The sequence below is a fragment of the Leishmania major genome, chromosome 26 (genome assembly GCF_000002725.2).
Source record: "Leishmania major strain Friedlin complete genome, chromosome 26".
NCBI lineage: Eukaryota > Euglenozoa > Kinetoplastea > Trypanosomatida > Trypanosomatidae > Leishmania > Leishmania major.
In genome coordinates this window covers 423466-436455 of record NC_007267.2, presented here as the reverse complement: position 1 = coordinate 436455, position 12990 = coordinate 423466, and the positions used below count along the sequence as shown (strand labels likewise).

Sequence of the window (12990 nt, the reverse complement as noted above, 5' to 3'; positions counted from 1 at the left end):
ATGATGATGATGATGATGATGATGTGTGTGTGTGTGTGCGTGTGCCTGTTTCGTGCCTTTCAGCTGTGTAGAAATGGATGCCGCAGACGCAGCAACAGCGATGGAGAGTAGCACACAGACACCCACCCACAGGAAAACCCAGAAAAAAAAAGGGGAGGGCCTTGTTGCAGCAACAAGGAGGCAGAAGCAAAATACTCAGCACCCGTGCACCTGCCAAGGCTCTCCTTGCGGCGACGTGTGAGAGGGGAGTGGGCGGGGGAGGCAACGCAGTGGAGGGCGCAAGCAGAGACAGAGAGAGAGAGAGAGACGAAAGCCTAAGCAGGAAGGAAAACAAGTCCAGACGCACGCATATGCGCACGGACTGATACAGCGAGCGGCAGTAGCAGGCAGCACTTCGTACCTTTCCTCCCTCAGACGACGAGGGGTTCGATACATGTATGTGTGTGTAGAACGATCATGCACATGTGCGTGCATGCGCGTACGTGCACATGAATAGAAGAGGGAGAGGGATAGAAAGAGAGACAGCACACAAAGATGGCAGTGACGTGCGAGAAAGAGCAACATGAGAGCAGGGGAGTTGCCCCCTTCCTTCTCACCGTCCGTGCATGATCCTATTACTGGACTCTGCTTCATGTGAAGATAAGGGAAGCGCTTGGGCAGCGGAGGAAGTGGTCGGCTGTCAAGGTGCATGCATCTCACATGGTGCTGCGCGAGCTCGATGCTCTAGCTCAGGCTGCATGAGAGAGGGAAAGGGAGGCGTTACACTGCACGAATCAAGAGCCACTTCATACACACGAGAAGAGACACTACTCTCTGCAAGAGAGCAGCGATACCAGAAGATTGGGTGACTCGAGGATGCATCATTGGAAGCAACCACCCATCCACCGCCCTCCACTTTTCGCTGCGGCCCCCTTTGCCTCCTGTGATGCCCACCTGCTGTGTCCTTCTCGCGCTCCCTCTCTCTCTCTCTCCGTACTTTTCCCCGTTTTCTTTGTTGACTATTTGTTGTTGTTGTTTGTTTAATCTTGTTGTCGGTGTCGTTTCTCGTACGCGCACTGTGTGATGATGTACCTACATGGCATGTGCATGTGCATGCGTGTATGTATATATATATATATATATGCTGTCATTTCGCTGTTGTCTTTGCCTCCGCTCTTGAGTCACTTTCTTCTACTCGTGAACATTGCAGATGGCGGGGGCAGGGAGGGCGGAGGGAGGGGGAACGATGTGCGTGTGTGTGTGTGTGGGGCAGGGTGACGAGGAAGCTTCAGCTCACCTGCCCCATTGCCACTTCTCTGCGACATGGCCTCCCATGGACGCTTACCCAACCAGGAGGCTTTCCCCTCCTCGACCCCGTGGTGTGGCGCGGTACACATGCAAACACACTCCGCTAAAACGCCGGCGGCTTGCTCGTTGTCGCCACCGATGTCGCCGCTTGCTGGATATACGCGACCAGGTCGTCGTCGCTCGCGATGCGCGTCGTCCAGCGCTCGCCGACGGTCATCATCTTTTCTCCCAGGTACCAGACAGCGTAGCACCGCTTGCGGCGTACCTCGTCCGACTCGACGACGTCCTGCAGCACCATCTGCACCACGTAGCGCAGCACGCCGTGGATGTCCGCGACGACTGCGTCGTACTCCATGTTGAAGTACTCCGCCATCAACTTACGCGACACACCCTCAGCAGTGAGTCGCGTCTTGTCCGAAAAGGCCTCGTAGATGCGATCCATGCCTGCGAAGATCTTGCGCGTGACCAGCATCTTCGGTGCGTAGAAAGGGCGGATGCCGAGGAAGCGCTGCGCTCCGACAACGTAGGCCTCCCCCACCTCGTAGAGGAGCGGTTTGCCAAAGCATGCCTCGGCCATGTACCGCACAAACCTGTCACAGCGCTCTTCGAAGTCGCGCGAAAAGCAGTTGTACTCGTTGCTTCCGGGGTGCAGCACGAACGGGGATGACGACGATGCCGAACCCGCTAGCGATGCTGCCGATGCCGCCTCGTGCGGCGCTGCTTTGCCCCCGCACCCCGGCGCACGACCACCGCCGCCAAGCTCTTCCATGATCGAGTCGTGCGCCTCACGGTCGATGCGGATGCCCGCGGATGCACCCGCGCCGTTCGTGCTCCGGCGACAACCTGCTGCAGCGGCGGAGCTGCTACGAGCCTTTCCCGACTTCAAATAGTCTGGCAGGCTGCTGCTAGAGGCGGGGTGAGAGAAAGCAGCGCGGCGACGGCTGCCCTCCGCACTGCCGGCACCCGCCGACGGGGACGCTCCTCTGTAGTACGGCGTCGTCGGCCGCTGCGCGTGCACGTCGGCGATGGCAGCCAGCTCCACGGCCACCTGCCGCACCCGAATGCACTGCAGCTCCTCCAGCTCGTGAATGGACACGCTCACCTGCGCCTCGTTGCGCAGCGCCCAGTGCGACCGGAGTAGCTCCCCGACTAGCACGTGGCGGAAGCCCTCTCCGCCAAACACGCTCTGCACTATCTCCGACGGCGTGCGAGACATGAATTTGCCAAACTTGCTCTCGTGCAGGCGGACGGCTTGCGCGCCGCCAAGGTCGTAGGCCTTGCGCTTCTCCGGGTTCGACAGAACTTGATAGGCGCTTGAGATCTCCTCGAACTTGTGCTGTGCCTCGGCCTTCTCCTCCGGTGACAGCGGCCCGCCACCACTGCGGTGGTTCTGCACGACGTCGGGGTGGAACACCATGGCGAGCTTCTTGTACTGCTTCTTGATCTCCTGCGTGTTGGCGGTGCGGCGCACCTGCAGCACTTCGTACGGATTGCGCATCTGGTTGCTGCCGCCGAGGCCCTCTTTATCTGCGGACGCCCCCTGCGAACCACAGGTTCCCTTTGGCATGAACTTGTCCTTCATCATATCCACGCTGAAGCCCATGGAAGCCATGCGGTCGGCCCACTTATGCTGCGTTTTCATCCGCTTGCGGCGAAACTCGGCGCGTCCGATCGTGCGCAGCACGCGCTTCTCGAGCTGCAGCTCGTGGCGAAAGAGGCGCGCGTCAGCCACGGTGCACCGCATCCACCGGCCGCTGAGGGCGTCAAACATGTACTTCCCGGTGATGCTGTTCACTGGTCCGTAGAGGGTGTTGCAGAGGCCTCGGCTAAGGTGAAGCAGTGGTGACACGACCCAGCCGTAGCACAGGAACTCAACCGCCTTGACGAGACCGATGGCGGCACCCCTGCACGCCCCTTGCACCGTGCCGTGGTCTTTTATGCCGCGAAGAGTGCCGAAGACGACACACCCCAGGGCGTCCTGTGCGGAGACGACGCCGTTCCACAGGATTTGATACAGCGAGATCCAGATGTGGCGCTTCGGGGTGAGATTCAGCCGACTGTAGTAGTTCAACTGATGCAGTGCACGCCCGCGACGGAGGTAGTCGAGGTCGGCGTTAAGGGTGGCAAGACCGGTGCCGTGTGACGGAGCCTCGCCACGGGACGCACAGCGGCCTGCCTGCCCGGCGCGCGTCCTGAGCACCCGAAGGCTCAAGAAACGCAGCACAGGGTCCGAGGTGCCACACCATGCGGCGTACGGAGAGGCGCGCAGTGCCGCCTCCGCCGTCGCTGCAGAGGTGCCCTTGCGTGACGACTTCGCCGCAGTGCCATCGCTCTGCTGCTGGCTGCCGGCCGCCTTCAAGAGCTCCACCACCTTGTCCATTCGAGTCGGACGACCGGTGAGGGTCGCCGGGGCAGTGTCCACGAGCCATTGAGCCCGGTCGCATAGGCAGTACCGGATGCGCCGCAGCTCGGCATCGAGAGCGTCGGCCTTGTGTGCGAGGCGGTGAGCGACGGGCATGTGCTCGTCGCCGTCAGTGTCGCGAAGGGCGGCGAATTCCTCGTCTTCCAGCACCTGATCCTCTTCATCCTCCTTCGTGTGACTGTGGTTGTCGTCGCGTGCATTGCTGCTGCTGCTGCTACCGCTGCCGTGTGCACCACTCATAGACGTCTTCCAGCTTGTTGTGTACGAGCGCGCTCCATGCAACCGCACTCCACTGCCGCCGGCGCTGCTGCCTCTTCTCGCGATGGGACGCGGCAGCCCGCAAACCCAGCGCGGCGCTCCGAGACCCTGTGCCACACAATGCACCGAGGTTGCACGCAACATGACAACGAAAAGCTGTGAAGGGCTGCTCGATGCTTGCACGTGTTTGTGCAGAGGAGGAGCGCAATGCGCGCGTAAAGGAAAGACGACAAAAGAAGGTAAAGCAAAATGGGATGAGTGTCGGGAGAGGCTCGGGTTTCGGGGTTGGGGAGAGAGAGCCCAATGCATTGGGAGGGGGTTCGCGATGGGCGGCCCGTCCGTCACGGACACCACCACCGATGCCACCCATACTATGTAGCATGGCGCATGAGTGAAGGGGAAACAGAAGAATCAAAAGAGAGAGGGGAGGGGTGCGGTGCGTGTGGGAGGAAGCGTCAGCTTCCCTCGTCGTCTATCAGAGGCGGAGGGGGGGGGAGGAAGGAAGGAAGGAAGGAGGAGGGGCGCCTAATTCGCCACCGTCCACCCCTTCTCCAGCTTGTACTCTCTCGCTTACTGTCACCGTCACCAGAAGAGACGCCAAGCGACTGCTGCGACACACTCACACCTCCCTCCCCTCTTCACCGCCCTGCATCACAGCGTGTCGTGATATGGGTTTGGGTGCATATCGCATTGAAGCACAGCATCTTCCTACTCCCGTACATCCACACAGAGGCATATGCAGACACTCGACCGCACATGAGCACACGGCAGGGACAAGAGAGAACAAAAAGCAAGGGAAGCACTTCGCGCAAGCAGCAACAGCTCATTCATGCAGACGTGCGCCTCCGTGGGAGAGGGAAGCACAGAACAAAAATGAGGAAGAAAAAACCATAACAACAAAAAAACGACGAGGACGCACTTGCCCGCCTGCAGCGGGCTGTGAAGGGGAGGGAGACATAAGCGCACACACCTGCGGAGGGTCGCTGCGGCATAATATATATATACATATATATGTGCGTGTGCGGGTGAGGGGCGCACTGGGGAGGAGAGGGAGGATCGCCGCCGTCTACTGGGAGAGAGTAGCACAGATGTCCCAGTAGACCAGCGTGGCCACGAGCGACTCTAGTGCGCGCGTGAGCAGAGCGCTCTCCCCAATACCACTCGCATTATTGTTCGCCTTTGCAGGTGAGAACGGCACTGCGGGCACTGGTGCCTCCGCCGCCATGGTGGCCGTCGGCACCGTGGAGCTCTGGCTGGAGTAGGATGTTGATGCGCTGCTCATTGTACGCGGTGCTGTCTTAGAGGCGTACGTCATGCTGCACATGCTGATCCCCAGGTGCCGGGATACACACCGCAGAGAGTTCATAGCCTGTTCGAGCGCAGTCGGCGCTGCCACCGGGAAGGCAGACGCGTTTATCACCTTCGCCGTCTGACTGAGCGCAATGCCCACAGACGCAGGCAGCTGCAGCCTTTCGAAACAGTCACCGCGCACCGACGGTGCATGCGGTGCTCTTTCGGTAGCCTGTGAAGACTGTGCCGTAGCGCTGGTCGAAACGCTTGACGGCTGCTGCATCAGGCTCGAGTCGACGGATGACGCTATAGACATGCGAGAGGCGGACAAGGCGGAGCTTTGCGGGGACGACTTCGCGGCACCCAACCACCCTTCCGCGACTCCGTCCTCCCCGCCGGTGCCTGCTGGGGCCTTGAGGTGCGGCATGGACGGCGTTCCCAGCTCGTCATAGGAGAGGCCCGCCTCCTCCAGTGGACTCTTGCTACTGGCCAGATACACCGGCGACAGCTTTGGTGCGCCGGGCTCAGCTTCGTCGCTCACTTCCACAACGCTAACGGCTGGCTGAAGCACCCCGCAGCTCTGCAGCTGCTGATAGAACAGTCGAATGTGCTGCCCACCAAACAGCTCCGTGACGCGGTGGCATCGACGCTGCCGCTGATTCGGGTCGCGCAGCTGCAGTGGCCGCGGCACAGAGCACTTGGTTTCCTCAAGGAGGGAGAGGGGCACACAGGCGCTCGAGGTGAGCTGGTCTGCATCAGCACCCTGCTGCGCGCTGTCGTCGAGCTCTCGAGGCTGCTGTCCGCCGCTGCTGTTGCTGCTGCCCATCTGGGACACGGATGCGTCCCCAACGGCGTCACAGTTGGGGCCAGGACGCGTGGCGGTGGCGCTACCGCCAGGGGAGGTTCTATCGCCCCCACCCGCACATCCGGAGCTCTGGCGGCGCAGGATGACGATCACGTAGCCGTCGAGGCTGGTGCTTAGCTTTGCCAGCTGCGGCAGAAACTCGGCCATCGTGAAGGGGCGCGAGGCACCGCCGACCGTGTCGCAGGCGGCAAGTCCAGGGATGGTAGCAGTGCCGGCGCCGATACCGCCACCGCGCACATGAGGGGACGGGAGTCCTGATGATACCATCGACACCGCACTTGGCGCCGCTGCTGTGGCCGCCGTCAACGCGGTTGCACCTGTGAAAGCAGACGTGTCTATGGGTATGCCGACTATCTCTACCTGGGTGGAGACGGGCAAGATGTTGACGGCGGTCGCTGTGGCTGCGGTTGCTGCTGGTGCAGCGGCGGTGGCAGTCACCTGCGGCCGCAGCTGGAAATACGTTGTCACCGGCGCCATCATGCGCTCGAACGACGTCGCTGCAGGGCACCCACAGACACGCCGGCAGGTCGCGTTCACATAACCGCCACTGCCGCTGCCTAACCCAACCGGGACTCCACGCTGCCCGGCAGCGCCACACCAATGCGCACCTTCGTTCTGATCCCCTGATACGGTGTAAGCACCACTAATGAAAGCAGCTGTGGGAGGCGAGGTCATTACGTCTGGGGATGCTGCGCCTAGGCCCAGCTGGTACCGAAAAGCCATCTCGCGCACCACTGTCTGACGCTGCGCAGCGTAAGACTCGGGGCCAGTGCCCCAGAGAGGCGTCACCACGGTTTGTGCGCTCGCACAGCTCGCGGGGTCAGCGAAAATGCCGCTTGCGCCGGTGGTTCTCGCCCCCAGAGAGAGTCCGCTCCCTCCGGAGGCTGCCGCCGCCGCTGCTGCTGCTGAGGTCGGCGTCGGCGTCGTGTATGCCGTCGTGGCCGGCATAGATGAGAGACGCACCACTGCGCCGGCTTGATGAAACAGTGCTCGCAGCACACACACGCCGCTGTCGAGAGCCACGGGCAGCGCCGGTAGCTTGCCCTCCGTGTACGGCGTCGCTGGCACATTTTCACCGTTCACGGCGGAGGAGGTGGCGGCCTGCGGACCATCCGGAAGACATGAAATCGGCTTGCTTGTCGCCGAAGATGAGGCGACCGCTGCAGCTCCCGCCGAAGGGGGCACTGTGGTGACAAGGAAGGCATTCTCGTGGAGAAGGAAAGGGGACAGTGCAGGCGACGAGGCTCGCGCGGCTATGAAAGGGCTCACCGGCGCCGCCGCTTGGAGAGGGAGCTGCGGTAAAAGCCACGCCGCAGGTGCGAGCCCGCGCAGGGCTGCAGCGTCTGTGCTGTTGCCGCTGGCCCAAGCGGCGGCCGTCCCGTCGGCGTCGCCGAAGGTGACGTCATCCACGCGAATCGACAGCTTCGGCCGCCGTGCCGACGTTTTTGTCATAGCCGCTGGCGCCGGATTGCTGTCTGTTGCCTGGTTCTGCTGGTGAACGTCATACTTCTCGCTTTCTGTGCGCTGAGGTACCGGCGAGGTGATACCGGTTGCTGCGGCGATGGGCGGCGCCTGGACTGCGCTCTGCGTGCCGCTACTCTGGTCAGTGACCGAGCTAGACCGAAGCGCTGTCTCCGCGTCAACATCTGCGTAAAGGTGTGCAGATAGGGCTCCAAACGGGGCCTCTTGCTGCTGCGGTGCTTCGGTGCCATCATCTGCATCGGCAAGGTCGCGCTCGTCAATCAAGATGACAGCGATGCGCCGCCATCGACGTGCCAGCGCCACGGCCTCGCGAAGAGGGCCTGGGCTACTGTCGATGCTGATGAGGAGCCGACGGGGTGGCGTAACGGTGCGCTGCGCACGCCTCGAGGACGACGATGGCTGCGGTGACTGTGGTTGCGCCGACGCGATCTTGGGTGACTTTATGGCGGGCCGTGCAGACAGTGACAGGATCGAGTCGTCCCCTCTTGCGGATTCAAGGTTAACAGGAGACGTGTACCCGCTCCCGCCCAACCCGGAGCTCGCCTGCACCCCGGCGGCATTCGTGCTAGTCCTTCCCCTCGACCGCCTGCTGGCAGCGCCACGCGCTTGATAGTGGTCGCGAGTCTGCAAGAGTGATGGCGACACAGACGATGGCGTGGCCGCCGCCTTCATGGCAGGCGAGGTCATCGTCGACAGGGCACGAGAAGCAGGTAGTGACACCGACGCTCGAACTCGCGCCCAAATCGAGGACCACGGGGGCAAAGGCCTGCTTGACACCGCTGCCGTCGGGCACAACGATGCCGCGGACGGCTTCGAGGTTGCATGCCGTGGTGCTTCACAGCCGCGCCGCTGAAGATGGACCCCTGTCCTACCATCGGTGCCAAGCAGTTCACTGGAGCTGCACAATCGTGCGTAGTACCAGAGGGGCAGCTTCGAGCTGCTGTGCAGCGTGGCGGCGGCGTGAGGTGTCTCGTGGGCATCGAGGATGCTGTCCACGAGATGATCGTAGCAGCTGCGACACACGCGGCAGAGGTACCACGTGATGCGCCACACCGAATCCACCTCTACTTTATAGCTTTCGCGGCGGTAGGCGTCGTCGTTGTCGATTACGCTGCCGCTCGCGCTGCCAACGCTGTTGGCGTCGCTACCACGCGCGGTGGTCAAAGCAGTTTCAGCGGAGGCGATGCGTTTCCCCTTGTGCGTCTCCACTAAGCAGTTCAAGGTGCCGCCGCCTCCGGCCGCCACTGCCTGCTGGCTCTGCTGCTGATCATCGTAGTGCTCGAATAGGCAACAGTGATTCAGTAAAGAGTCGGACATGGGGGAGGCACAGCCGCTCGCCCCCCCACCGTGGGTGGCGGAGCTGCGGCGCAGCAGATGCGACGAGGACCCCTGCTCCAAGCCAACCATGACTTCTGGTGTTGCCCATACCTGGGAAGGCACTTCGCCGGTAGCGGTGGAGGGGGTGATGGCGTTGATGCTTGCAGAGTAGAGACTGCTTGACACACGGCGGCTATGATGCACGTTTGGCATTTCCTGAGTGTGGCTGTTGCCTTGCGATGGGGTCCGTGTCGGCGGCGGTGCCTCTGACGCGATGGCCATCGACTTCGCGGAGACAACGCGGCAGCTGCTGTTTTCCGTTGGCGCGTTGCCTTTGTTGCGAGGTCGAGGCGCCGACGGCAGCGCTGGCATCTCGGCCTCCGCGCATGGCGCGTTGAACCGTCCGCTGTTGCTGCCGCGGTGATGTACAGTCGCCGTCGTCATGGTCGTCGTGCTTCTGCTGTGGCTGCGCTCCCACTTCCCTGCACCGTCGTCTTTGGTGCCCCTCTCGTGCGCTGACACGTCGTCGCGCCTTGCGGCAAGCTGCGCCCATTTCGGTGGCTGGGTCTCCATCGCGGGAGCCCGTTGAGGACCCTGCGGTGACTGACGGGGCAGCGGCACCGCATACAAAGAGCCGGCAGAGGACGAGCGCGTAAAGAGTGTCGCCTCTGCTTCATCGCCGCCAGCGCTGCTGCTGTTCGCCCTGCTGCGTTGTGCCTCGTTCTTCGACGTGACAGAGATGGACGATTTGGCGCTGTGTAGCGACGGAGCGCGGTTTAGCAAGGAGGAGACGGGGACGGCGGTAGGCGTGACTACACCCGGTCTTGCCGGGATCTCAGCAGGTGACCTTCTTGCCGAGCTAGTCTCCGCGTGACGAGAGCTGGACGGAAGAGGCACCGGTCGCAGCCACAGGCGTTTCTCAGTGCACGCGTCGCAGAAGACGCCGCCGCAGTGGCGGCAGTGATGACGGCGGCAGCGAAAGAGCGAAAAGATGGCCTTACACCCCGTGCACCGCGCGGTCGAATGATCGTCGCGCCAAAGACGCGGATGGAGCATGGGTGCGTGTGCGGCGCGTGGGCTTCTGTGCGTATCCCGAGCAAGCGGTGAAGGGCACCGGTGAGCTGCCGATGCTTGCCAACGAAGGGCAGAGGGAGCGCGAGGGCGAGAAACACGCAAGCAAACCGAGAAAAGCAGATGTCGGAGGACAGCCGAAGCACGCGCACAGAGAGAAAGGGGTGGGTGCGCCAACGCCGCCGCCGGGGAGGGAGGGAGGGGAGATATACGCACACGGACACACACACACACACACACACACACACACACACCACACACACACACACACAGAGGTAGAAGGTAGGGGCGGATATACCAACCAACACGTCGGATAAGAGTGACGGAGAGGTGCTCGAGAAAAAGAGCCGGTGGGAAGGGGGTCTAGACACCCACACGAGGCTAGTCGATAGCTCCCTGAGATGTACCAAGCGATCGGGGGAGGGGGGTGGGGTGCAGTAGGGGTGGGGTGGGGGTGGGGGTGGAGAGAGAAAAGCACACGTCCACCCACGAATGGAAACAAAGCACGCAAAATGAAGGGAGAGATCGTAGACAGCGGCCCGCAGCGGCTGTCAATCGCACCCGTCTTCTCACGAGGTGACAGAATAGCAGCGGCAGCAGCAACAACAGTTGTATAATAAGACAAGAAACAGGGGAATATGCAGTAGTCGAGCGGCCGTCTCACGCGTTGTCGTCGTCGCGCCCCTCTCCCTCCTCCTCCTCCTCCTCTTCCCTCTGTCTCCTCGGGCACGTACAAACACAATGAAGGGGAGCAAAGATGTCCTCTTTGCGTTCTTCTTCGTGAATGCGCAAGACCACTCTTTCAACGAGAGAGAAGTCCGCACCGACAAGAGGTGGCCGGTGGTGTGTGCGTGTGTGGGAGAGAGAAAGAAAGCACTAAGAGGCGAGGGGCAGCACTGATAGCCGTGCTGAGCGGCAGACACAACGACAACGCCCACGAACACGAAGGAGGCAGAGAAGAAGAAAGATGAAGTGTTGATGGATTATGAGCCACCGAAAAGACCGTGTGCGTACTACCTGTGGCTAAGCTTGTGCCCGTACGCGGGCGCCTCTCCGTGGCGGTGTGAACGAGATGCACGCGCTAACAGAAAGGGGAAGAGGACACGACGGGAGAGCGATATGTACTCCCCGAACACGTTCAGCACGAAGCAGGTGATGCACAAACAACAAAGACCCACAACTCTGGCAGCCTCAGCACACGGGTGAGCGTGCGGCTGCAGAGGAAACACACACACACACACACACACACACAGGGGTGGGGAGTCGACAAAGGCGGAAGAAAGGGCAAAGCATAAATTCGCGACAGGGGAAGACAGGAGGGCACTGAGGACGGCGATCAAGCAAGCGCGGCGGGCCAGCGTGGGTGGGTGGGTGTGTGAGGGGGGAGGGGGAGGGGCCCACGACGACACAACAAACAACGAGAAAATACGGGAAAACAACAATGAAAAGAACGAATGGACGCCTCCTTGTGCACACCTAGTGAGACGGAGAAACAGACGCGCACACAGACGAGCAGACATACAGATCTTCCCAGCTGTGTCACGGCTGCTATGGCGGCGAGTGCAAGAGAAGGAGAGCGGAGGGGTGGGGTGGGTGGTGTACACGAGACGAAGAAAGGAGGGAGGATGGGAAGAAGAGATCGGGGACGCGGGTACGATCAAATGGAAACTGGGGAATGTACATAGACGAAAAAGAAAGACACACGTACATGCGGGCGACTCCCGGTAAGGAGGACTGAGGGACTGATATATATATATATATATATATATATATATATATATATATATATATATATATATATATATATAAGGGTATATATTTATTTATATATCCAGGGCGGATGCACGGAGAGGTACTTTAGAGAAAGAGAAAAGGAGGAGGAGGAAGTCGGTATGCGTATGTGTGTATGTGTGTGGCAGAAGAGGGGGCAAGGAGGCCTTGATCGGCCCAGACAATACGCGAGTCTCTAAAACAGAGAAGGTATGCACACAGCAAACACACCTCCCTTCGTACACGCGCGCGCGCGCAAGGCAAGCAACAACAAGAAGGGAAGGGAGGCGGTCAACCGAACTGTGCACGACAAGAGGAGAGATTGGTGGCGGCGAGAAGGGCGCTCGAAAGACACGCACCCGCAAGAGCAGACGCACGTGACACAACAACAACAAGGAACGATGTGTGATCGCCAGCAAGGAGTGGTGGTGGTGGTCAGACAAGACGACAGAGAAAGGAAGAGAGCGGGGGAAAAGGGAAGGCGGTGACCGCGATGACGACAAAGGCATACTACTGATCAACAAAGGGAAATGATCTCGAGAAAACAACAACTAGAGAGAACAGAACACAAAGAAAAATGTTGGAAGCGAGAGTGCGGTAGTGGGGTGGGGTGAGATGTGCGAAGTTAAAGTGAAAGAAAAGACAGAGCAGGTGGGGAAAAGGGGTAATGAAGAACGGCAGTGGACGGGTGAGGGGTGATGGTGGTGGGAGTATGTCTTTAAGGAACCACAAGACGAAGCAGAAGAAAGCCAACAACAAGATGAACAGACACAGACACAGACACAGACACAGACACACACACGCACAATATATATATATATATATAGGGAAAGTTATGCAGAGAACTATGCGCACACACGGACGCTAAAGAGAGGAAACACCTTGTTGACGTACATATAGCGCTTTGACATACACGCACGCCACGCATATACCAACCAATGCAGGGGAGGATGATTGCGGGTGGTTGGAAAACCAGCAGAAATCGTTTCCGTCTTTTTTTGTCCTTGTCGTCGATGAATGATGACGAGGGAGCGAAGAGATGGGGGAGGAGGAGGGGGAGAAAAGGAGGTCCACAATCAGAGAGATAGGGAGAGAGATGAAAACACAGATGAAGACAAATTCTTTCACGAAGAGCAGCAGCACAGTACAGTACAGTACACACAGAGACAGGGAGAGGGAGAGGGAGAGCCCCAGAACAAAGAAATGCGAAACATAAAAAAAAAATGGA

At 60.2% G+C, this 12990-nt stretch overlaps 2 protein-coding genes across 2 annotated transcripts; both read right to left on the bottom strand.

The window, feature by feature from the left end:
* Positions 1-1390: 1390 nt before the first annotated feature.
* LMJF_26_1270 (conserved hypothetical protein) lies at positions 1391-3949 on the bottom strand (the record flags this gene model as incomplete). Its single annotated transcript, XM_001684079.1, has 1 exon — positions 1391-3949. One exon carries the CDS (start codon positions 3947-3949, stop codon positions 1391-1393), a length of 2559 nt encoding a protein of 852 aa, XP_001684131.1.
* A 1084-nt stretch (positions 3950-5033) lies between these two features.
* On the bottom strand, positions 5034-8921 carry LMJF_26_1260 (hypothetical protein; the record flags this gene model as incomplete). Its single annotated transcript, XM_001684078.1, has 1 exon — positions 5034-8921. One exon carries the CDS (start codon positions 8919-8921, stop codon positions 5034-5036), a length of 3888 nt encoding a protein of 1295 aa, XP_001684130.1.
* Between the last annotated feature and the right edge of the window lie 4069 nt (positions 8922-12990).